Here is a 26,868-nt window from a genome sequence, read left to right on the forward strand (position 1 = left end):
GACCACAATCCTAATATTACCAAATCGGTATTTACAACTAATAAACCCGAAACATAAAAAAAATCATGGTCTTTTCGAAAAAGATATGATTTTTCTCACTCTACAGTTTAGTTTATCAATTAATCACATCGTTATATTTTTTGGACGATTATTTTTTTGGGGCGAGAGACATCCTTATCTTGGACAGTGTCCACGAGGCGTCGCACGAGCGAGAGGGGGCGGGGTTCGAGAGGGGGCGGGGTTTTAAATGACAAGCACATGGTCCAGTGCGAATTTGATTATTCTTGAGTGCGGTCAACGACGCGACGGTTGTCTTAACCGTAGCTTCTGATCTAGACGTGTCACAATCGTAGTGACCGACGTGTTTAAATATACACTCAGTGTTTTTCATATACGTTTTTTTTGTGCCGAAGAGAACTTTGATTTTTCTCGTGTGTTTTAAGTGTGGATAACGATGGTTGGTGATACAGAAATGTCATCAGATCAGGTGCCAGACAAGAAGCCCACAGCCAGGCGTCCGCGGAAGCAGAGCAACCCTAGGCCCACTTTATCGCCAGATACACCATGGGATTATCCCAATACTATTGTGGTAAGTATTGTTTTACTGACATCCATCAAAAACGCCAGTTGTCATATAGATGATAACAACAATGACAATTATAATGTTTGAATTAGTACAATTTAATAAGTCATGTAAATGTATATACAAAGTGGTTAGATCATAATTACGTAGTTTTCATCTAGAAATGTTATTTAATTATAGAATTATATATATAAAATATATTATAGAATATATAATTAATTATAGGTAGAATTAAATAACATTTCTAGATGAAAACTACGTAATTATGATATAACCACTTTGTATATATGTTAAAGTACATTCAGGTTGAGAGCGTCGCGTTTGCGTCACGTCCGCCCCATTGAACTCGAACCCCGACGCTCAGCAGACGCTGGCGCAACGCCAAACGCGACGCTGTCTGCCTGAACGGTCTAATTTAAGTTAAGTGAATTGATTCCATTTCGACAAGCGGACGCGACGCTCTCAGCCTGAATGTACCTTTACTGTAAATGTCCGAAATGCGGTAAAACCTAGGATAAGCGCGCTAAACCTAGGATTTACCAATGAATTAACATCCTCCAAATAACCACGCTAACCGACTCGAAATGCGGTAAAACGTAGGTTTTACCGCATTTCGGCCATTTACAGCGACATATAGATTTTACATGACTTATTAATTTGAACTAACTCAAACATATTTTTTTATAACCTAACCTAACCTTCCTTATATTCATTGTATCTTCTAAATATTGTATAATTCTAATACCAATTAATCTAAATAATAGAACATAAATAATTTTGACATTTGACAAGTCAAATTTCTAAATTATTGATACAATTCTAATTTAGGTAATAAACTAAACTGTTACTGCCAAATGTCTAAATTATTGATATATAATTCTAATTTTATAATTTAGGTAATGACGTAAACTGTCACTGTCAAATGTCTAAATTATTGATATAATTCTAATTATTTGGATTAATTGTTATTAGAATTATATTTATTTAGAAGAAGGGATGAATATCTGGGAGATCTAACCGTGCTCGGTGATATAACGCGGAGTGTAACTGTAAAGTCGGAACCCCCCGACCGACCCGTGATTTTCAGTTTACGTTGAAATAAATGTAAGCCCGCGCACTGCGTTAAGCTCCACGCGCACTGAAGGGGTATAGGCGCGAGCGAGCGGCACGTAATTTTCAGTTTACGTTGAAATAAATATAAGCCCGCGCACCGCATTAAATCGGTACGATCGGTGCGCTTCGAGCTATCGGCGGTACTCGCGCCATCAGGCAAAATCAGAGAATGCATGGGAGGGGGACAAATAGTCTACGCCGAGCGACTGTTTTTAGTGGAGCGGTTTTACATTAAACATGTCCGATGAATTATTAATCGAAAGTGTATGAGACCATATCATACTTAATATGCGGTTTTTTATAAAAGTTTCTTACAAGCACGTAACCTATATTGTTTACTACACTTATTCAATAACTGAGTTAGACAACCTTCCGATTAAACCCATTTATTTCTCATCTCATTTTGATTATCTCACATTATTATGGAAATCGAATTTAAATATCGTCAAAAACTTATCATATTATTTAATTTTTGGTTTGTTTTGACGTTAGTAATAACAGTTGATAAATAGTCATCCTATGTTACTATGTTGATCGCTCCGTACAAGGTACAAATAGAGAAAATAATATTTATGTTTGAATAAAATATTTGTACATATATCTACCGTATGATAGAAAAAAACGGTGTCCAGTTGGATGGGAAATGACGATTGATGACATTTCCTATATAAATTTACATATAAAATGGCACCGACCTTCATTTCATGGCCATCGCTGATGCCATTCCTTTTCGATAATACGGTACTATAAAAACTATTTATATTTTTTCTTTTTTCAATTTTCTTTGACTTTTTTATTATATTTTAAGTTTATTAAAATTTTGGTTTTAAGTCAGTAGTGAATAAAACGAAACTTGTGTTTACATTTTGTTTAATGATTGACGTTTCGACCAATTTTAATTCGGTCTTCTTCAGGATCTATAATATACAATACAATTTTATCACTAACAATGTGTTTAATATATAATTTTTTCTTACCACAAACGTAGAAAATTATTTATACGTATATTATAGATTCTGAAGAAGACGGAATTAAAATTGGCCGAAACGTCAATCAAACAAAATGTAAACACAAGTTTCGTTTTATTTACTACAGACTTATAACAAAGATTTTAAAAACTGAAAATAAAAGCTATATATAACTGTTTGTAATGACACTACATATAACATATATCTAACTTTGTTTTTAAAGAACAAATTAAACCCTTTTGAATGATACCAAATTTGTTAAAATCGGTTAAGCTAAGAGTCATGTAGTATATTTTATCCCAATCTTCCACTCTATTTCACTAATTTTATGTGGTTTGTTGAGATCTAAATATATTAATGTGTGTTTGGTTAAGATCTAAATAATATTAATTTCCATCATAAAGCATAAAATATAAAAAGTTGCATAAAAATATAAATAGTAATAATACTTTATAATTTTTTGAAATGCCGAATGAATTGACTAAATTTGAATAAACCTCTCCTCGTCTATGCTCAAATTTATGCTGGTGATGTACAAGGTTATTAAAAGATAAGGTTGTCTCGTAACTTTTGGACCAATTGGAGCGAAGCGGAATATCATCACTGTGACGTAGACAGAACGTATAAAATCATAGATAAAAAGAATAGAATGCAACGGACAAAGAGAGATATATGGGCAATGTAATAAAGAAAACAAACATCAAACAACTAAAAACTATGGACGCCATAAACCATATACACAATGAATATCGATTCGGAAATGCACCGTCGGACTGTCGGCAGTTTTTATCCATTTATTCATGAGCGGTAGCATCCCTGTGACGTAGTAGATGACGTTTTCGATAATGGCGGATCGAGTTACGAGACAACCTTACCTTTTAATAACCTTGGATAACGTACTCTCGACCGTCGATCGTGCGACTCCAGTGCGCGGCTACAATCGACTTTCCGACCGGTCGTGTCGGTCGCGCCGCTCGCACAGCTCGCTCTCGTCGATACCCCTTCAGTGCGCGCGGAGCTTTAGACCCGTCGCGATCGTTCGGCGCCATCCGGCGAAACCAGAGACTGCTGGGAGGGGGACGAATAGTCTATGCAGAGCGACTTGGAGCTGTTTTGATAGCCGGTTTTACATTAAACATGTCCTTCGAATTATTGATCAGATTAAATAAATATAAATAATTAAAAAAAACGGAGTCGGACTTAAAATTATTTTAAATAATAATTAAATAGTTTTGCTGTCATTCAAGTACCCAAAACAAAAAAAGTATAAAGTAAAGGAGACCGAGTTCTTTCCAAACCTGAAATAAAAAATCCAGATCCGTATTTTAAAAAAAATTAAGTTGGCCTCTGTGTCTCATAAATTATCAGCTAATTTGAAATTCTAAAAATACTATTAGATAGCCCTAATAAAGTGGCCCTGAGAACGTATAATTAGTTTCAGATTTTCTAAAAAGTAACGACAGGAAAAAATAAAATTAATTTTCCAAAAAATATGTTTTTTTCCAAAAAAAACTCAGCAATCCTTGAAGTTTTTAAAACTTTTTTGATATCATCTTGTTGAACATCGCAAAGCGCAACTTTGCCCCAATTTAACCTTGTTCGTATCTATTACGCCTACTGCTACTGAGGTACCAATGCTCGTACTTCCAATTTGTAGCACCCTGTATATACAGGGTAATTCTTAACCTATACGCATAAAGATGGGAAATTATTGCTGATGACAATAATGACTAATAATGAAAAAAGTTAGTAAAATAATTTTATTTACGGAGATAACAAACTATTTGAAATAAAAACAAAAAACGTAAATTCCATTAAACCGAATGTGCGTTTACTGACAAAGTTGATAAATTTTTGTGAAAAAAAACTCAAATTATTTCAGAATCTAACCCCGCTTAAAGGTAATATAACTATCCATATCTACCAATATATCGATAGATGAATATCGATGCATAAATTATGGATAGGTAAAATCCATTATCGCCCATTTTTAAGTCTAACCCCAAATTGAGTCGTGTGTATTGCGTGTGACATTATCTGGCGCGACGCGAGTTTTTGTAAACTACACAAAAAAATGGGACAGCGCAAATTAGCAACAGAGCGCAGCGCGGCGCGACCCATAAGACCTAACCAGCGCGCGTCTCTGTACTTCAGCCACAGACTTTAGCGCCACATCGGCATTCGCATGCATTATTTTTTATTATTGAATACAATAAAATTTCCACTTTGGCATCATCTAATTTTGATTCAGACCTAAAGTTTAAAACAATAATTGTTTCGATGACGAATCGGACATTTTTATGAGTTTTTTATACTGTCGCAAAGGCGCGTCACTCAGAAACTGCGTCCCAATTTGCGGACCACCAGGCAGCGCTTGTGGCGCGTCGCGCCATGCTGGTCCTGCCACACGCTACACGCCACTCAATTTACGCCTAGCCTTATGCTAGCATTGTATAAGCTCCAATGTAACCGTCATGCCTACAAAAATTAGGCGATATTTATAAATAGTTTATTTTTCAGGATATTTTTGTTTAATTAGATTTTTTGTTCGGATCCTCTTGCGCATTAGTATGGACTGACGACCAGGATGGTAATACGCGTTGTATCATTTGATTGGTGGCCGTTGGCTGGGGCTGCGACCTGTTCGTCAGTGCGTTTGTTCCCTATTAGAGCTCAGACTGACGACCACGTCGCAGCGACCAGCCAACGGCCAGGCCATTAAATATGAAATGATAAAAAAAACGTATCAAGCTGTCGCAGCAGTAATACCATTAAATGGCCTGGCCGTTGGCTGGTCACTGCGACCTGGTCGTCAGTGCGTTTGAGCTCTTAACCTCATTCTTCATCTGAAATTATTTTTAGTTTCTAAAATTTCCGTTGCTTAAATTTTTAGACTTGTTTTTCCTATTCTCTAAAAAAATAATATATCGGGAAATATCTTCAGAAAATGGCTAGTCTATTTTCCATTACATAATTTTAAATTACACTAATAATAACTTATTTGTCAAGATATTTTTTAACAGTTGTTGTTAGAGTCTCTATAGGCAACTTACAAAGTTTGAAGTATTTGTTTAATCACATTTTAATAAAAAACAACTATTTGTGAGTGTGTTTTTCCGCTTTTTGAGGATTTCCGGAAAGCGTCGTTAATAAAAAATAATTACGAATAGTCGAATTGGTATCTTTTTACGAAAAAAGGTGTCAGGATCATTTTTTAGTTAAGGACCCAATCTTCCATTTGATCATGAACATCATCTAAGTACATGCCATATTTCGGTCAATATTGGTGGAAAACCAGTTCTTTCGCCTCTTAGAGCGGGTTTTAAGCGTTTTCCCGGTACTTATGAAAAAACTGTCAGTACTTTTTGTAAATAATGACCTAAGCCTCATTTTTAATCCCAAGAAAAAAATTTAAATTGTATATTTTGGCAGATATTTGCGAAAACTGATTTTTCGGCCATTTGGGACCATTTTTTCTGCCAAAGCTAGCCGAGCACGGTGTTTTTTTACCTAAAACTACTCCTCAAAACGTAGGTACGCAATCCGCCTAAGAGTCATGGTCGACGAATTGAGCCGAGACTTGGGTCTTTTCGTGTCCTTATTTTCTGGACTATTAAATAACAAATACATATGTATATCAAAAACATGTTTTACAATTTCTAAATTTATCCGATGTGCTCTGATACATATCGCGCTCGTCATCGGACTTCGCCTTTCCGTCCACACATGCAGGCATCGCCGAGCTCTGATAGAAGCAACATAGAGACAGACGACACTAAAACTCACGATACCCTAGACAAGGAAAGAGAGTCTCTCTTTCCTTCTTTAAGGACAAAATACTCGGAAGCTGAACCGCGCAACCGCGGTCTACGTCAAACTCAGCTGAACCACAGCTGAACTTTGCCGCTGATGGACTTTGTAAACAACGGATAAAAAACTGATATAAATATCAGAATAAATATGGCCCTATTTAAAAACAAAGTTAAAAACTCAACAGCATTCCTGTATTTTTAAATAATACAAAAAATACTAAAAGCATTTAAAGATTTACATTTGTGAATGCGTTTTGGGGATCCAGCGATTCATAGAACTTTGATAATTAATATTACAGATAGGATTATTTTTAATTTGTGTTGTTTCGCTTAATTTTGTGAAAAACACTATAATAAAAAGAAACGTATTATTTGCCCACTGTGTACTCTAAATATGGTAGTCTGTATATAGTTTGTGGAAGTTGCAGTATATTGCAACAACATTTGAAGGTAAACACCATGAAGTAAAATTGGAAATGGAAACACATAACTTTGCCTATGACTTTGCTACAAAGGAAAGTTATAAACTGTGGTATGAAAAACAGAATTTATTTATTTTGTTTTTGGTCTTACTTAAGTAAATATGTATTGACTGTTGGTTAAGGGTTTTATATTTATTTTGTACTACTAACCTGTACAATGTGGTATTGTTTATTGTTAAAATTGTTGTATTGTATTGTTGTAATTATTGTATTTTCTTGACATAGAACAGCCATAAGTTTCTTGCAGTTTCTTCTTATAGGATAGGCCGTAATCGAAACTGCAACATTCTAATAAAATTAGAACTATAAATTTGTTTTTTTTTATTTCTAATATGTTACAGTAATTAAGCTAACAAATTGTCCCAAAACGTTTATTTCCCCATGAAAATGTGATTCAATTTAAGAACTGATATTTTAGCTCTCTCCAAGTAAAGCTATGGTTCTCACTTATGCATCAAATTAGATAGTGATCATGCAATCTGCAAATGAAACAATTTTTAATTTACACCAATAATCAATGCAACTTTGACTAAAATCACTTGATGTAGGCAATATAGGTGTATTATCAAATACAAGCCAAATACATTAACCACCTTCCTTCTTTAAAATGAGCAAATAATGACAAATTACATTTCGTAACTTTAATGATACTTGTATGTTTTAAAAATATATGAATGCAGATCAGTTTTTAAATATAGCCATATTTCTAAAAATAGTCAAAAACTATAAAAAACAAAATGAACAACCAAAACAGTCAACTACTGTTAGCAATTTCGCATAATAAAATTATTGTCTGTGATTATTGTTCGATTCTCGATTATTCATAATGTTCAAAATTCCCGCAAAGCGCTTCTCGCTGAACAAAACCGAACTCTCCGTGTAGGATCCGAATGCTTTCGAGGTTTTCGTGAGTTTTAGTGTCGTCTCATAGAGACGAGCGCTCGTTCTCGTCGCCGCCGCCGGTCGAGTCGCCGAATTCCAACTGCGCTTGGAAATCGCCAAATGTCGCATGTGCGGTCGCGACATTACGCAAATTTGTATCTGCATTTTTAAACAATTGACTTAGTTACGTAAACAGCCACTCTCTACGGTTTCGACCTTATAATCGCATATATTTTAACTGCTCCAAGCACCACCAACATATAAATTTATAAAGTTTTTTTCTTCCTTTTCAGAAACAAGAACCGATGGAGGATACCAGAACTGATTCCGGGGTATCTGAAAACGACTACCCATCAGCATCACCCGAAAGCGACAGAAGCTCGCAAGTTCACGCATATCACAATAATAATCTATCCATGCCATCAACTTCCGCAGCCAATGAATCATCAATGAACAACATGGATCTGTCGAGTCAACACCTCGAAAATTCTAGTAATAATGACCAAGCAGACATTAACCAAATCAAATTCAATTCAAATGGAAAAGGCAAAGAGCACAAGTGCAAACACTGTCCATATGTTGCTATTACCAAAGAGGACTATTGGGAACATTTAAGAATCCACATTGAAAAAGAAAAATTGTTAACGTGTAAGACGTGCCCATTTGTGACTAAATATAAACACCATATGGATTATCACATTAACAATCACAAGGGAATCAAGCCTCACCATTGTGATTCTTGCAACTATAGCAGTTTAACACTATCTATGTTACAATCGCACAAGAAAACACACTGGGAAATTTACCCGTACCGATGTGCAGATTGTCCTTACGGAACAAAACATCTCCATACATTCAAGATGCATTTACGAAAAAAAGGGCATCAGCCTGGGGTGGTACTCAACCCTGACGGTACGCCTAATCCAGAACCAGTCATCGACGTCTACGGAACCAGACGCGGTCCTAGATCGAAGAGACCCTCACTCCCATCCACAATTTCGGTTTTACCAAAATCACCGTCGCCCAAATCACAGCATCCGTATGCATCATCTTTACCATGCAATCCAGTTCCTAGAATGGTACCTTTTCCTTTGCCACTGCTGCCCGCTTTCCCACTCGCCTTACCCAATCCAGAACTGCTCCAAAATATTCAGTTTATTAGAGAAAATTTCGAACAATGGGTTATACAAAATGATAAGAAATCTGAAATCGAAGAGGGTGTTCTGGATTTGAGTAAACCACCCAGCAGGTGTTCAGAATTTGACAGTGAAGAAGAGGAACCAATGAGTACCGCGTTTGCTAACGTCGAAGTTGTCGATGATGTCCATGACTCTAATATTACAGAAACGTATAATAAGGATCAGAACGAGAACAACGATCGATGCGCTGAAAATAGACAATATGGATTCCATTGTCATTACTGTAAGATTGGATTTAGCGAGGAGGTATTGTTTAGAATTCACATCGGTTTTCACGGTGTCAACAACCCATTCGCATGTAGTATATGCGGGGAAGAATGTGAAAATAGCGTTTATTTCTTCCTGCACATTGCTAAATATTCACACTAAATCAAGTTAAGCCGGTAGACTGTCGAATTTATTTATTTTACATAGTTTAAAAATTAGGCGGTGAATACGTTCGGTCTGAATTCGTTACATAATAAAATTAGAGATTATTGAAGTAATGACGATGAACGATATTCAACACCATTACTTCAATATTCTCTAATCTGACTGTTATTTTTGAATATTCATCATGTTTTCTCTTTTCTCAAATAGTCGTTCAGAATATTCTAGATAAATAAATAATTTAAAAAATGTTCTTCCATTTTTTAAAAAAATATATTACAGGAATCAGAATGTTCCAATAGTATATAATATAGTAACAGATTTTGTTTTTGACCTCTATATGAACTTTCATTACTAATAGTAAACGGTTGTTACAGATGTGATTGGTCGTTACCCTTCCCTGCTCATAAGAATTCTTAAAAACAAATTTGCTACAAATTGCAACGAATTCTGATCTAATTTATCTTCAGCCTAATTATATTACTAACAATGTACAATAGAATGAAAATATAGTTAAAATTGTTCAAAATTGTAGCTTCAAGTTTCATGAGTTCATCTAAGTTGTCACTCTACTGTACATTGATATAGCAATATTTAAAACTAGTCACATTAAAGTGCAATTGGCTAATTCTGTTAAGAATTAGAATTAAAATAACTTACCAACATTTTTTTTAAACTTTAATAACGACAGCTGCAGATTCAAAAGACAAACTTTTTAAAACCTAGCTTCCATATCAGGCTTAAAATTATTCTATAAAAAATATTAAAAAAAATAAAAAATTCTAAAATATCTTAAAAAAACGTACAGATTTAAACAGTAGCAACCTGTTTAACTCAGTTCGTTTTTATTCCCTTACTTTTCTAATGCATATTAGATCAACTATATTTTTCTATTTTCTTTTCTGCTCTATTTCAATAAACAGATATACAGGGTGAGTCTTAAATAAGTGCAAATATTTTCAAGGCAGGTAGATCTCGATAAAAGAAACATATATTCTCCGTTTTCAAATAAATGCATTTTTTTTTCAAACCGTTTTTCAAATAAGTCCAAAATAAACGAGTTATTTTACTTTGAAAATTTCCAAAAAATAAGTTTTTTGCTTAAATTTTGAGAACGGGTGGATCTTTCTGGGTTTCCTTTCTTGTAAATTTAATCTACTACCTATGTTGTCGTATTATCAAGAAATTATGTTTGTTAACTAAAAACTAAAAAAAAATATTTTATTTTATTTTTGTGTTTCTGGGGTCGAAATATACTACCCCTAAAAATATTTGCACTTATTTAGGACTCACCCTGTATAGATCAACTTGTAATTCTATACTATTCTATTGATTTTATTATTATTTGAAAAAAACAAGTCTGATAATAAATGAAAAAGGTCATATAATTATCAGATTAATAAAAATCTAAAAAATAAAAAAAAAATAAAAAAATTCTGTATGACACAAGAAACTCACTTCTCGACTTAAAACAATAAGTTAAAAAGCCGCATTTTTTAGTAACATTTTTTCTAGAATTATTAATTTTTAGAAAATATGTTATTCGGCTTATATGATAATAATATTTGTCATTTAATTTCTCTAAAAAACATTTAGTCAACGCTGACTTCAATATAAGTATTACATAATACAAAATAACGAGAACGATTTTGTATTTTTCCCAATTACATAATTGGGAATTATGGAGGCAGTAGCTTTTGAACCTGTCGCTGTTTTTAGAATAAACAGGAGCAAATCCTGAGGAAGATTTCGTTCCTTATATAATAGAGCAAGCAAGCTGTAATTTTTATCATTTACCTGGACAGCATATGTAGGTTCCTTCCAATTTTTAACGCTTAACTGGCGTATTTATCACAATTATTTGACTTACTAGATTCTTATTATTTGATATATAATTTGAGTGATATTTTTTAATAATAATTCTCACATTGTTGTAGAAACATATATACAGGGTGTGATTAAAAGGACGATACAAATTCAAAACTTCAACCAAAGTCATCCAGACCAGAAAATTTCATATTTTTCTAGAGTATTTGTGTATTTATCAAACTTGGTACATAAATGTAAAATCAGATTCTGAACAACTTTTTTATGGTATTTCTTTACACCCTGTATACATGTTCCGTTACTTTTTATTTCAATCAACAATGCTATAGTACAAACATAATTATCTGATCTTCGAAAAAAAGTGATTGTGTGTAAATTTTAGTTGGTAAAGTGTAAGTCTGTATAATTGTGATTTGTTAGTATCCGAATATATACTCCGGTTCTGTTTGTAACAATTTAATTTATTTTAAACTATAATTTAAATCTTAGAATAAGAATTTTAATATTTATTTAATTATTTAGATATAGGTTTAGATTAAGTCAAATTCATTATCATCAAATTAATTAATAGACGTTTTATAGAAACGACTGACGAAATATTTCCATTTGAGTGAAAAATTCTCAAATGAAATAGGCTCTATGTTTATATTAAATTTCTTAACATGTATCACAATAGTCATCTGAATAATTTGATGATATGAATAATTTTAATTTAAGGAGCTAAAGACTGCAAGATTGCAAGACTTAAGACTGGTGTTGGTAAAACATAATTTTTGTCGATTTTGTCATTTTACTGGAGCGACTTAATCAAAATTTGTTATATATTTTGTTTATGTAAAATTGATTAATCGCTATATACAGGATGAGTGCAAATATTTTTAGGTTTTCGAACAAACAATATCGGTATCAATAGGGTTTCGAACAACACAAATATTTTGAATATTTCATGAATATTTCGAAGTTTTTCTCGCAATTTTTCTTTTAAATTTAGTATTTTTAAGATTAAATTTACAAGAAAGAAAACCAAGGAAAACTCCAGTTGTTCTCAAAATTTAACCAAAAAATATCTTTTTTGGAAATTTTCAAAATAAAATAACCCGGTGATTTTGGACTTATTTGAAAACCGACAAAATATTTTTCTTTTGTATAGATCCACCAGCCCTGAAAATATTTGCACTTATTTAAGACTCACCCTGTATAATCCTAACAGATTCATAATAAAATCTGATTTAATATATAGTTTGTGTTTTATTTAATCGCATTTCTTATTCCTCTTTTGGTATTGTTGACACATATAAATTAATAAATAGGTATATATTATTTTTTAATAAAAAAGTACAATATGATCGAAAAAAACGGCGTCAGCGATGACTATGAAATGAATATCGCTGTCATTTTATATGTAAAATTATATGGGGAATGTCAACGATCGCCAATTCCAACCCAACTGATCTTCGCCATTTGTGGAAGCCAACCAAATTTTATTTTGCATGTCTGCAAGACCAAACCGACCAGATCAAGACCAAGAGTTAAAATAACTTCGTTGAAATAATAATTGACATGTTTCAGCACTTTGTTCAAGTTCTGTGTTAGATATAATGAATTTGTTCCACCTTAAAGACTCACACTGTATATCAACATTGTAAGATTTATAAAGAAATATATCGTTCCAAATTTTTATGCACAGCGAAGTGGGCACGTATCAGCTAGTGTATCTATAAATGATAGCATTTTAGCAATGAAAGTACAATCACAGGTACAATTAATATTGTGTTTACTAAGAGTAGGTCCCAGGTGGGAACCACGACTGCGACCGCGAGAGCTTATTGTGGCTTAGTTCTAAAAAAATAATAAACATATTAAAATTCACCCTCAAGACCTTTTAACATAGGCTTTTATATCAGGGAGAATAATATGTCACCAAGATATCATAAGTCTTAATAGTTTTGCCACCTGGTCCTCTTCTTCTTCTTCTTCTTCTTTCTCAGCCTGGTTCCATCCAGTGTTGGATATAGGCCTCTTCTAGGTTTTTCCATGCTTCGCGATCTCTAGTTAATCTTATCCATTGTCTTCCCGCCACTGCCTTCACGTCATCGACCCATCTCTTTTTTGGTCGGCCCACACATCTTGTTGTTCCCCTAGGTCTCCATAGAATGACTTTTTGGGGCCATCGGTCTGGATCCTACCTTGCCACATGTCTTATCCATTGCCACTTCAGACTTGCCACTCTTTTAACAACATCTATTGAAGCATGTTTGTGTTCCGTATTTTTTCCCTAATGGTGACATGATTTTTTCCATGGCTCTTTGTGCTACTCGTAGTTGTTCTGCTGTTTTTCGGGTAATTGACAGTCTCTAAGCCATACGTAAGCACAGATAGAATGCAGCTGTCGTAAGCCGTTTTCTTTAGGTTGATGGGCAGCTCTTTATCCTTGAAAATATCGCACATATTTCCAAATGCTACCCATGCCAAATGGATCCTGCGTTTGATCTCCGTATTTTGGTTCTCCTTACCCAGCTTGATTTTATGACCTAAATATATATAATGGTCTACGTTTTTAATAATAACGTTGTATACAGTAATGTTATGGATCTTATTGCTCATTATCTATGTATTGTATTTTATTTCACTAAGAATGGGTCCCAGGTGGGACCCTCCACTGCGGCCGCAAGAGCCTATTGTGGCTTAGTTTCTACAAGATCATTAATAGAAAAAGAGCATTAAAGTTCACCCTCAAGACCCAGCCTTTTAACATAGGCCGTTATGTCCGAGGGTGATATGTCTTCTAGGTCTGATAGGTCTAGCGTGGGTTTGCTAAACACCTCAAACCTGGTCCTGCCCCCAGCGGGGCATGTACACATAACGTGCTTCATTGTTTCGTCATCTTCTATACAGAGTCGGCATTCAGCATCTTCCACCAATCCCATCCTCTGTAGGTGTAATCTCAGCCGGCAATGGCCCGTGTATAATACAGTAAGCGTAAGCGCTCCGTTCCTAATAGCCTTTAGTTCATCTGTTCTACGTTTGGATGGCCCTGCTAGGATTGTCTCGGCATGTTCCATTCCGGGACTGGCATACCAGTCCCGAAACGTCGCACCCCTAACCCATTCACCGAGCCTGTCTCTTGCGAGATTTTCTGGTACTCTAAGCGTCGGTTCTGGGCCCACGAATGGCGAGCCTGCACGAGTTTTGGCGAGGGAATCAGCACGTTCATTTCCCTCTAGGCCGACATGTCCCGGTATCCATATTAGCGACACTGTGTTCCTATCTCCTAATATATTGAGTAGTTTCTTACAATGAAGAATCGTCATAGACGTGCTTTTCGTTGCCTCAAGTACTTTCAACGCGGCTTGACTATCCGAAAATATGCTTATTGTTTTCCCGGTGTATTGCTGTTCTACCAGCAGTTGCACACAGGTTTCAATAGCATATGTATAGCTCAGCTTGAAAAATTGTGGTGTATTTTCCAAGTCTGTGGTAGATCTCAGTCTTTGGACTGCTGCAGTAAATTCCCGCGCCAGAACCTTTAACGTTTTTGGATCCACCCTTGTCCCAACACATTTCCGCATGTAATAAGCCGTTTCTGGGCTTATCCCATTTGTCCCTATTCGAAAATAGGACGTTGTAGATGCGCGTCAAAAGTTGGATTGGTGTTGTGAGATCCGAGACCATTCCCAGAATCTCATCCGATTGTAGTTCGTCTACTAGACGGTTTTGTATGAACATAATTGTTCCTTGGCTCTCTCGTGCCATATTTATATATATATATATATATATATATATATATATATATATATATATATATATATATATATATATATATATATATATATATATATATATATATATATATATATATATATATATATATATATACTATATGTAGCCCATCTCGCCTCTCTCCAAAAGAATTTGAAGAGGAGGTAAGTCGAGTAGGGTTTCCATAGCTTTTGACGGCGTAGAATGAAAAGCACCAGTCACCGCTAAGCATGCTTGTCGTTGTAATTTTGACAGTTTATTCTTTGCCGTTGTTTAGTTGGCTTTCTGCCACCAGGCAACTGCGCCATACGTGATAAAAGGTCTGATGGCTGTCACATATAGCCAGTACATATTTTTGGGGTTTAATCCCCAGTTTCTACCACAAATTCGGCGGCAGGCCCATAGAGCATAGCAAGCCTTTTTTATATTTTTTTCCAGATGGGAGGTCCAGCTAAGTTTTTTGTCCAGGTTTAATCCTAGATACTTAACTTCCTCCGCAAACGGAATTGTCTCACCAAGAAGAGTGGGCGGTTTTAGTTTGTCTTTTTTCGTTCTTCTGGTGAATGGTATGATCACGGTTTTATGTGGATTTACACTTAATTGTCCCAGTGTGCACTAGCCGTGAATTGCATCTAAGACTTCCTGTATTTTTGAAGAGATGTCCTCCTCTTTGTGTCCTTTTACTAGGATTACCAGGTCGTCCGCATATCCTTGTGCTTCAACCTCGTATGCATCGATGATTGCCATCAGGTCATCCGCTAACAGGGTCCACAAAACAGGGGAGAGAATTCCTCCTTGCGGGCATCCCCTGCCTGGAACAAACCTGACAGGCTCATCGCTGAGCGACGTCGTTGCTATTCGATTTTTGAGCATTTGCTCAATCCATTCAGTTATGGTTGCTTCGACTCCTCGGGCTTTTACAGCGCAGCGCCTAGGAGCGATTGAGGGGTAACATTGTTAAATGCTCCCTTAATGTCCTATCGCAATTTCTTTGCGATCAAAGGTATTCTTATCGATCAAAGGTATGCCCATCCAATATCTTCTCCAGGGTTTTCAGTAGAAATGATGTAAGGCTTATTGGTCGATATGAGCCAGGTTGTAGGTTTTGTTTCCCCACCTTTGGTATGTATACCACCTTTGGTCTCGTCCAATCCGCTGGCAGGTGTGACCACGCCAGACTTGCCCTAAAGATCCTTACTAAGCGAGGGACGATAATCCTTTCAGCCTTCTGCAATAAGGCCGGAAATAATCCTGGAGATTTAAATGGGTCAAAACTTTCGATCGCCCCCTTAGTTTCCCTATAGGTGTTTACTTTCTTTGCTATCTCCCAATCCTCTTTTTATGGGGGAGGTCGTTCTTCATCACCTAGAATCAGGCAGCCTGGGAAGTGTTTTTGGATCAAAATCTCTAGCGTTACTTTCCTCGACTCTGTGAAGTTACCGTCGGGGCACTGTGTCGTCCCTAACTTATTCACTGGTTCTTTTGAGAGAATCTTGTAAATTCTAGTGCTTTGTGGTAGATCGACCAGACTCCCGCAGAACCTTCTCCAACACTCTCTTCGCCCTTCTTATTTCCTTATTGTACTCCGTCAACGTCATACGATAGGTTTCCGAGTTACCTGACACTTTAGCGCGATTAAAGAGCTGTCGCACTTCTTTTCTTCTCTTGTCCAGTTTGTTGTTCCACCAAGAGGACTTCCTATTATCCTTCTTTGTTTTAAGTGGACGACAGTTTTCACTATAAGCCGTTATGATTACACACCGCAGTTGTTCCGCCGCAATCTCGATCTCATCGCGATCTCTCACTTTTGCAATTGTGGGTTCCAGCAGACCCACGAGTGAACGGTTGTATCCTTCCCAATCTGTGCATTTTGGATACTTATATTGCAGAAGAGTTCTTTCACCTACGATTATTTCAAACTGAAATTGTCTGTGATCCGAGCACGATGGCTCAGATGATACCCTCCATTTGGACATCCAGTTGCTCAAATAGTTGGAGCTAACCGTAATGTCTAAAACCTTTTTCGTGTTACAGGTAACAAAGGTTGGTTCGGAGCCTACGTTATTAACTACTAACCCTTCACATATCAAGTAATTAAGAATTAACTCACCTCTGAAGTTGGTGTCCGTGCTTCCCCATGCCTAGTTGTGGCCGTTGGCGTCGCATCCTATCACCAGCTGTAGATTTTTCCTCTTGCAGAAGGAGATTAGTTCTCTCACTTTCTTTGGACACCTCTGCTGTCTTGTCTCCCGGAAAATATGCTGAGCAGGCAACAAACTCCATTCCACCACCGCTCCTCCCCGCTGGGATCTGGATATGCACCGCCACCACATCCTGAGAGGAGAACCTGCAAAGGTTAAAAGAGTGCACGCTCTTTTTTACTAAAATACATGCCCTAGGTCTGGGTACTCCCGGGGCAGTAATTAGTATACCCTCTGCGTCCCCAAGGCCACATACGCGGCCTGAGTTACTCATTATCTTGGTCTTCTTCAAATTCATTTTAAGGCCAATTTTCTGGGATTGGTCATTTAGCTCCTTTAGCATGGTGTTCAGTTCTTGAATGTCGGTGCTCAGAAAGACAATAACGTCTGCGAACCTAAGATGGCTAAGGTGTATCCCATCGATGTTTAGACCTCTATTTTCCCATTCCAATTTCTGGAAGACATTTTCCAGTACCAGTGTAAATAACTTGGGAGAGATGGTATCTCCTTGTCTCACGCCCTTGCCGAGTGGTATTTTTTCTGTTTTGAGGTCATCATCTAATTTAACTTGGAAGGTTGCACTATCAAGGTTGCTGTGTCATAAGTCTTAATAGTTTTGCCACCTGGGTGCAACTTTGTTCAAGTTAGCAACCGATCGTTTAGAAGCGATGTCAAAACCAGATCGATACTATGTTCATTGCAAAACTATTGTCGCTCAAATGCTGCGAAATATGGTATCACTATCACACTCTTGCACACGTGTCTAGACTGTCGCCTCGCCACAAAGCGAGAAATCAGAATATCGCTAGGAATCGATGTTGCTACTGAACATAGTTCATCAAGCTACAAATTACTTTGCTATCGCTTTGAAACATGAACAAAGTTGCACCCCTGGTCCTCGAACACCTCAAACCTGGTCCTACTCCCAACGCAACAAGGCAGATACACATTGTGCTGTAGTGCACCATCATATAAACACAGGGCATAGTTTTGATTTCGACAATGTACGAGTGTTGGATTTCGAAAAGTTATGGAAAGATATTGTTTCTGGAAATGGTGAATATACAGAAAAATATAAACTGTATTAACTATAAATCGGATTTAAACAACTTAAGCAATAAACAGGGTGGTCCGAACTGTATTCCGAAAATTTCGGCAGTATATTCTGTATAGATAAAAATATATAAAAATTTTCGTATAAATGTATGTCCTAAAATGCTTAGTTTCGGAGATACAGGGTGTAGAAGTTTCATTTTTATCTCGATTTTTGCAAATAATTTCTGAAGTAACTGAACTGGATAAAAGTTGGTGTTTGGGAGTTTTTTGACATGAGAAATTTGATGTTGATGTCAATTTGACTCCTATTTGTAGGGGCGCCACCTACATGTATTTTATCTGTTTTGAAGAGTAATAACTTTTTGTCCGTACCTGTAGAAACTACTAAGTGAAAAAATATATATTTCCGTGTTTTTTTACGCAAAAAATGTCTCTTGGTAAAAATCGCTACGAGCAACCGTTCTCAAGATATTTAGAATGTAAATAGTCAATACATGTCATTATTGACGAAAAATAAACACATTGAGTAGATAGTTATTTCACTGAAATAATAAATTTGGGAAATTTTTATTTTTTTTTAAATTAATCATAAATTTTTCTGCAAAAAATGACGATAAAACAGTTTCTGTTGAACTTTTAGCACAAAAACAGTTCAAATTTATGATTTCAGTCTAATAACTATTTAGTCAACATATTTAATTTATATCAATGACGACAGGTATTATTATTTCGATTCCAAATATCTCGAGAACCATTACTCGTAGCGATTTTTACCAAGAGACTTTTTTTTATGTAAAACACGTCGGAAATGTATTTTTTTTTACTCAGTGGTTTTATACAGGTACGGACGAAAAGTTATTACTCTTCAAACCAGTTAAAAATATGTAGGAGGCGCTCTCTACAAGTAGGGGTCATATTGGCATCAAAATCAAATTTCTCATGTCAAAAAACTCCCAAACACCAATTTTCATCCAAATATTAACGTTACTTCAGAAATTATTTGGAAAAAATACAAATAAAAATGAAACTTCAACACCCTGTATCTCAGAAACTAAGCATTTTATAGGACATACATTTATACTATAAACTTTTTGCATTTATAAATGTTTATTTTAAACAATAAGACTGACAATATTATTTGTATAATGTATTGTATTATCTTTTGTTTGTTTGTTTGTGTACCTTGTTTTTTACTTTGTTTGTTAGTTTACCTTTGTCTACAAATTGAAAAAAATTTTGACAATAAAGGCATTTATTTATTTATTTATTTATTTATACGAACTTTTCTACTTATTTTTATCTGCAAAATATGCTGCCGAAGTTTCCGGAATATAGTTCGGACCACCCTGTATACCGGGTGCGTAATGAGATTTGGTATGTTAGTATATGACATAAATTAGGATTGACTGACGTATTCAATTGTTTTGGGTCACTTCCTGTTTTACCGGAAATGACTACAACTTTTGATTTTTAAATGACACCCTCGGTATTTTTTTTACTTTATTCGATAGAAAATAACACACTGAATAGAATGACATATCATATGTCAACTTTTGACATTTTGCATATGGTTTATTTGAAATTGTAACATCCGGTTCATAACGACAATTTGACTCAAAATACCAAGTGTGTGGTATCAAATTATTCGTAAAAAATGCTTTTTCCAAATATGCTAATGAGCCACCCTCGTTCTATTTGAAAAAATTGAGATATGATTAAAAATACGATTTGATCATTTTCTAACTGGCCTGGACAAGACACTAAAAACATTAGACGAGCAAATCTATTTTTCCAAGGCTCCTTCACTCAGAATTAGTGTTTTTAAAACCCATTAATGCATATGATCCGATAAATCGGATGAACGTAGTTTTCCATTTTCAAGAAATGTCAACATAACTTTAAAATTTATTTGGGTTAAAATCCATACCGGCAAGGTTATTTCGTATTTTTTTGCCAATAATATTGATTTTGTTTGAGCTTGAATTGCAAAAAGTAGTGTTTTTCTGAAGCATGGATTCGTCACTTTACAACAAGAGGCACGGAGGGTAAGAAAACATTTAATTATTTCTTAGAAAACGACTCAAATACACTTCATGACGTAAAAATGCGTTGAGAAAAGATCAATTATCGTGCTAAGAGATTTGTGTGGGATTTTTTTTTTCAATAATGAATTGCGGGCTATTTAATTTAACCATCCGATATATCGGATTGTATGCAAAAAGTAAAGTTGAGTAAAACTTAACTTTTTTTGTTGTAAATTATATAAATAATATAATATTGTTGTAAATATTATTGATGTTGTAAATACATATTATTGATAAATCTATGTTTCCATATTACGGACGGCATTACGCAAAACAATATATAAAAGGAAAACCCATAAGATTCGGATTTAAAAATTGGGCTCTTTGTACGAGTAACGGTTACATGATTGCTTTTGATATATACACAGGAAAGAGTGACAAAGAAAAAATATTTGGCATTGGCGGAGATACTGTAGTTTCACTCATTCGTACGGATGAAATTTCAGAAAAACGGGGATTCAAGTTATATTTTGATATTTTTTTTTTCTGTGAGACTTTCATTTTCTGTCAGAACAAGGCTTCGCGGAAACGGAAACAATTCAGGACGGCTGAACTGGACAATGCTTTTTGAATAAGAAAACAGGATTAGAAAAGCGAGAACGAGGAGCATATGAATACAGAACAGTCAGAATAAAATGCGGAAAAAATAAAAAGATGGAAAGATAACAAAGTTGTGACTTGTGCAACAAACTTTGTTCCTTCGTCCGAAGGTAAATGTTCAAGATGGTCAAAAGAAAACAAAAGTAAGATCAGTATTTGCCAACCCGAAGTATTTGCGCGCTATAACTTATACATGGGAGGTGTCGATAAAATGGATCAGCTAATTGCAGTATATCGTAATGAGACAAAGAAAATGGTGTTGGCCAATTTTCTGTTATTTATTCGACGCATCGGTTACAAATGCATGGCTGCTTATGAGAAAATTACTTCTGAATAATAAAGACTGTTCCACACTCCTTACTTTTCGAAGAACACTTGCTAACTCATTGCTTGAAAGATACGGCGTATCGTCAAATCGAGGAAAGAGTATTCCAACTCCTTTGAATGAAGTTAGATACGACAGGCGGGATCATTGGCTACGTACCAACCGAAAGATTGTGTAGGTTTTGTAATGGGAAAAGCAAATTTATTTGCAGTTTGCAGTAAATGTGGAGTCGGTCTTCATCCAAAGATATGTTATAAAAATTATCACAGTTTTTAAGAGTTCAATAGTTAGCATAGATACCGATATATCGGATGACGTATTACTTACTATTACATTGATTTTTTTTATCGCTCATGATTTTGTTGTGTTATTTGGGATATAAATAAATAGTTTTCTGTGTTTTTTGTTTTATATTTGCTTTTATAAACTTCATGCACTAATGGGTTAACAAAGCCATGGCACTCTAGAATGAATTTTAAAATACACTTTTTTATTAAGCGAGAATGTCAAAAGTAGATATATGATATGTCATTCTATTCAGAATGTCATTTTCTATCGAATAAAGTAAAAAAATACCGAGGGTGTCATTTAAAAATCAAAAGTTTCATAGTCATTTCCGGTGAAACAGGAAGTGACCAAAAACAATCGAATACGTCAATCAATCCTAATTTATCTCACATACTAACATACCAAATCTCGTTTTTTTATCTGATAAAATAAAAAAGTTATAGGGGTGAGCCACTTTTGAGACGCACCCGGTATTGTAAAGCCGGGTCCACATATGTAGCACTCTGTTGTATCAGGATCATGTATCACGCATCAAGAGCTTGTATCGTAAGTGTGGACGTTTATTTGGGCTCTGTCGACTGAATATGCATATCGTGCCAAAGTAAGCGTCCATACTTATAAAATTCATACGTATTGATCTTAATGCGAAATATAAAAAAAACGGTGATAATAAAGATACTGCGTTCCGCCGCGTTTTCACGTGAATATTAAATATCAGTACTGATTCTGTTTCTGTCCACTGTACTTGGTTTGTTAATTGCAGACATATATTTTAGATTCAAATGTTTTATCTTGTGCAAGTTGTAAAATGTTCGTGTTATAATAGGATTATATTCAATGACTAAATGTTGTAAGTTACAAAATTTTTATATAGTTTTAATTATTTTTTCTTTTATTCACTAAGTGATTGACCTTTGATGAAATGTGCTATAGGGAAAAATTTTATAGTTTTTTTCCTTTCTCTTTTTTTTTATGTAATGATATGAATTAATCTCATCTCTTTATATTTATTATTGTAGTTACTCCTATCACATATTTTACAAATAATATACTGCTTTAGAGCCCATGGACATGCTAAATTTATATATTAATTTATATAATTTATGAAAATCGCAACCAACAAATATATAAATTCAATTTAGATGAATAAAAATGTATTGTTACTTAAGCGGAAAAACAGTTAACTTATATTAGAATTCTACAATATTTAGAAGATGTAATGAATATCTGGGAGATCTAAGTACTTTTCTATTTTTATCAATATACTGCTTTTCGATAAACCAATTACTACTTTCTAAATTTATAAATTAATTTATATATGAAAATCGGAACCAGGAAATATAAATTCAATTTAGATGAATAAAAATTTATTGTTACTTAAGCGGAAAAACAGTTAACTTGTATTAGAATTATACAACATTTAGAAGATGTAATGAATATCTGGCAGATCTAAGTACTTTTCTATTTTTCTAAATATACTGCTTTTCGATAAACCAATTTCTACCTTCTAAATTTATAAATTAATTTATATATTGAAATCGGAACCAGGAAATATAAATTCAATTTAGATGAATAAAAATGTATTGTTACTTAAGCGGAAAAACAGTTAACTTATATTAGAATTCTACAATATTTAGAAGATGTAATGAATATCTGGGAGATCTAAGTACTTTTCTATTTTTACCAATATACTGCTTTTCGATAAACCAATTACTACTTTCTAAATTTATAAATTAATTTATATATGAAAATCGGAACCAGGAAATATAAATTCAATTTAGATGAATAAAAATTTATTGTTACTTAAGCGGAAAAACAGTTAACTTGTATTAGAATTATACAACATTTAGAAGATGTAATGAATATCTGGCAGATCTAAGTACTTTTCTATTTTTCTAAATATACTGCTTTTCGATAAACCAATTTCTACCTTCTAAGTTTATAAATTAATTTATATATTGAAATCGGAACCAGAAAATATAAATTCAATTTAGATGAATAAAAATGTATTGTTGCATAAGCGGAAAAACAGTTAACTTATATTAGAATTCTACAATATTTAGAAGATGTAATGAATATCTGGGAGATCTAAGTACTTTTCTATTTTTACCAATATACTGCTTTTCGATAAACCAATTACTACTTTCTAAATTTATAAATTAATTTATATATGAAAATCGGAACCAGGAAATATAAATTCAATTTAGATGAATAAAAATGTATTGTTACTTAAGCGGAAAAACAGTTAACTTATATTAGAATTCTACAATATTTAGAAGATGTAATGAATATCTGGGAGATCTAAGTACTTTTCTATTTTTACCAATATACTGCTTTTCGATAAACCAATTACTACTTTCTAAATTTATAAATTAATTTATATATGAAAATCGGAACCAGGAAATATAAATTTAATTTAGATGAATAAAAATGTATTGTTACTTAAGCGGAAAAACAGTTAACTTGTATTAGAATTATACAACATTTAGAAGATGTAATGAATATCTGGCAGATCTAAGTACTTTTCTATTTTTCTAAATATACTGCTTTTCGATAAACCAATTTCTACCTTCTAAATTTATAAATTAATTTATATATTGAAATCGGAACCAGGAAATATAAATTCAATTTAGATGAATAAAAATGTATTGTTACTTAAGCGGAAAAACAGTTAACTTATATTAGAATTCTACAATATTTAGAAGATGTAATGAATATCTGGGAGATCTAAGTACTTTTCTATTTTTACCAATATACTGCTTTTCGATAAACCAATTACTACTTTCTAAATTTATAAATTAATTTATATATGAAAATCGGAACCAGGAAATATAAATTCAATTTAGATGAATAAAAATGTATTGTTACTTAAGCGAAAAAACAGTTAACTTATATTAGAATTATACAACATTTAGAAGATTCTGATGTAATGAATATCTGGGAGATCTAAGTACTTTTCTATTTTTCTAAATATACTGCTTTTCGATAAACCAATTACAACTTTCTAAATTTATAAATTAATATATATATTGAAATCGGAACCAGGAAATATAAATTCAATTTAGATGAATAAAAATGTATTGTTACTTAAGCGGAAAAACAGTTAACTTATATTAGAATTATACAATATTTAGAAGATGTAATGAATATCTGGAAGATCTAAGTACTTTTTTATTTTTACCAATATACTGCTTTTCTCTAAAACAGTATGGAAATTTGGAAAGGTGTAAATGAGATTAGCCATTTTAGAACAAGCACAAATGTTTATAAGATATGCATTTTTCTCAAAAGGTTAATAAAAATGTTGTTTCCCCTTGTAAAGACCCTTCGGACATGCTGCATAAGTGGGCGGAGTTAAGCTCTAGCGAGGGTGGAGAGGGAAAAGCGCACCGGCTCTAAACTTGAGCAAGGAGCAAGCTCTCTATTTTCCAAATCAGTTTCTGCTTGTCCTCGGTCAACGACAGTTGCCTTAGCCTTAGCCAACTATCGTAATCCGATCTATCCGCCTTGCAGCAGCACTTCTCATTTATGTTGTAGGTTGTAGTAGTAGTACTACGCGCCGTAGCTTCTGATACAGACGTACCGAGCGTAGTGGCTGACGTGTTTACATTCATACATACAGTCGAGTCGAGATTACAGACGCATACGCGTGTATGTTGTGAGCGCTTTCGGTGTTTTTCATAGACGCAATTTAGCCGAAGAAAACTTGATCTTCCCTTATTTTTTTCTCGTGTGTTTTGAGTGTGGATTTTTACTGTGAAAATGAGGGTCGATGATACGGAAATGTCATCGCATCAGATGCAGGACGCGATGTCTATGGCCAGGCATCCGCGCAAGCAGAGCAACCCTATGCCCAGTTTATCGCCAGATACACCATGGAATTATACCAATTCTGTTGTGGTAAGTTGCTGACATCCATCAAAAACACCGATTGTCATTTCAATTCTAGATGAAAACTAATTATGTTCTTGTGTATTTGGACGGAAATTTAGAGAAAAAGGAACACCCCACCATCACCAAACGATGATAAACTTTTTGTCCTTAACATCCGGTATATTACAGCTTGCAAGATGTAAAAAAATACTAATTACAAACAATTGAAAAATTAAAATAATTATTAAATTTATATTATTTTTTTAAGTTGATTTTTTATGTATTTTATATTTTATTATTACATTGGTTTAGTCGTTTATTCATCGTAAAGACGGGTGATTCCTTTTTCTATATCTCGGTCCATTTACGGCAAAGTTTTAAGTTCTCCAAGATATTCAATGCATCTTATAAATATTGCATAATTCTAATACCTATTATTTAACTGTTCTTCGCTTAAATGACAATAGATTCTATTCATCTAAACTGGATTTATATTTCCTGGCTGCGATTTTCATGCATATTTATATATAAATTTGGACATAGAAAAGTACTTAGAAAAATAATATTCAAATACTATTTAACTGTTTTCCACTTAAATAACAATAAATTTCTATTCATCTAAATTGAATTGATATTTCCTGGTTGCGATTTTCATGCATTTATATATAAATTTAAAACGTGTAAATTTGGGCTAACGAAAAGCAGTATTTTTATAAAAATAGAAAAGTATTTAGATCTTCCAGATATTCGTTACATCTTCTAAATATTGTATAATTCTAATACAACTTAACTGTTTCCCGCTTAAGTAACAATAAATTTCTTTTCATCTAAATTGAATTTATATATCATGGTTCGGATTTTCATATATAAATTTAGAAGGTACAAATTGGTGTATCGAAAAGCAGTGTATTTATTAAAATAGAGAAGTACTTAGATCTTCCAAATATTGTATAATCTAGTACTTATTAACTGTTTGCGATTTCCTGGTTGGGATTTTCATGTAGATTTATATATATTTGGAACGTTCAAGTTTAGGTTAACGAAAACCAATATATTTGTAAAAATATTACAAAATTATAAGAGAATCGACACAGTTTCAGATAAAGTTTCTGAAAACACACCACTGCAAGGTACTAAATTTCATAATTCTTCTGGAGTTATTAGCCCAAAATTTTTCTTTCGAATTTGAAAGAAGTAACTAAAATTTATATATTTAGCAATATTTAATGCTTAATCTCTCTAGAGTCGTAAATTCTAAAATAATGCAAAGTTTTTTAAATTATAATACCACCAACAAACTGTAGGTACTTGCAATCCTCAAACAAATCCTCATATATTATAGATTTACTACAAACGGGAAAATAACCCTGCTCTATGATCTAATCATTTCTTAGATGAACACCGTTTAATTTAAGTGTAATTTTTATATTGAATCATTTTCAACTCA

The 26,868-nt window shown here is 33.9% G+C and overlaps 3 protein-coding genes across 3 annotated transcripts in view; 2 read left to right on the forward strand and 1 right to left on the reverse strand.

The window, feature by feature from the left end:
- Positions 1-454: 454 nt before the first annotated feature.
- On the forward strand, positions 455-9,508 carry LOC115889581 (protein hunchback-like). The gene is made up of 2 exons (XM_030909634.1): positions 455-589; positions 8,134-9,508. The coding sequence occupies exons 1-2, from the start codon at positions 455-457 to the stop codon at positions 9,406-9,408; spliced, it is 1,410 nt and encodes a 469-aa protein (XP_030765494.1). The 3' UTR covers positions 9,409-9,508.
- A 6,988-nt stretch (positions 9,509-16,496) lies between these two features.
- Positions 16,497-17,469, reverse strand: LOC115889582. Its single transcript, XM_030909635.1, has 2 exons — positions 17,105-17,469; positions 16,497-16,992 (listed from the first exon to the last, which is right to left on the reverse strand). Exons 1-2 carry the CDS (start codon positions 17,467-17,469, stop codon positions 16,497-16,499), a joined length of 861 nt encoding a protein of 286 aa, XP_030765495.1.
- A 7,528-nt stretch (positions 17,470-24,997) lies between these two features.
- LOC115889584 (protein hunchback-like) overlaps positions 24,998-26,868 on the forward strand; it is a 38,382-nt gene continuing 36,511 nt past the window's right edge. The window contains exon 1 of the mRNA XM_030909636.1: positions 24,998-25,448. Within this exon, the coding sequence (XP_030765496.1) occupies positions 25,311-25,448 (138 nt within the window). The 5' untranslated portion in view covers positions 24,998-25,310. The remainder of the gene's footprint in view (positions 25,449-26,868) is intronic.

This window comes from Sitophilus oryzae, unplaced genomic scaffold (genome assembly GCF_002938485.1).
Source record: "Sitophilus oryzae breed Bouriz unplaced genomic scaffold, Soryzae_2.0 scaffold_815_pilon_pilon, whole genome shotgun sequence".
In the NCBI taxonomy this organism is placed as follows: domain Eukaryota; kingdom Metazoa; phylum Arthropoda; class Insecta; order Coleoptera; family Curculionidae; genus Sitophilus; species Sitophilus oryzae.

Coding starts and splice junctions, on each gene's coding strand:
- LOC115889581 (XM_030909634.1), top strand. CDS start 455: ATGGTTGGTGATACAGAAATGTCATCAGATCAGGTGCCAGACAAGAAG. Junction 590..8,133: donor ATTATCCCAATACTATTGTG/GTAAGTATTGTT, acceptor CTTCCTTTTCAG/AAACAAGAACCGATGGAGGA.
- LOC115889582 (XM_030909635.1), bottom strand. CDS start 17,469: ATGAGTAACTCAGGCCGCGTATGTGGCCTTGGGGACGCAGAGGGTATA. Junction 16,993..17,104: donor CACGGACACCAACTTCAGAG/GTGAGTTAATTC, acceptor CATTACGGTTAG/CTCCAACTATTTGAGCAACT.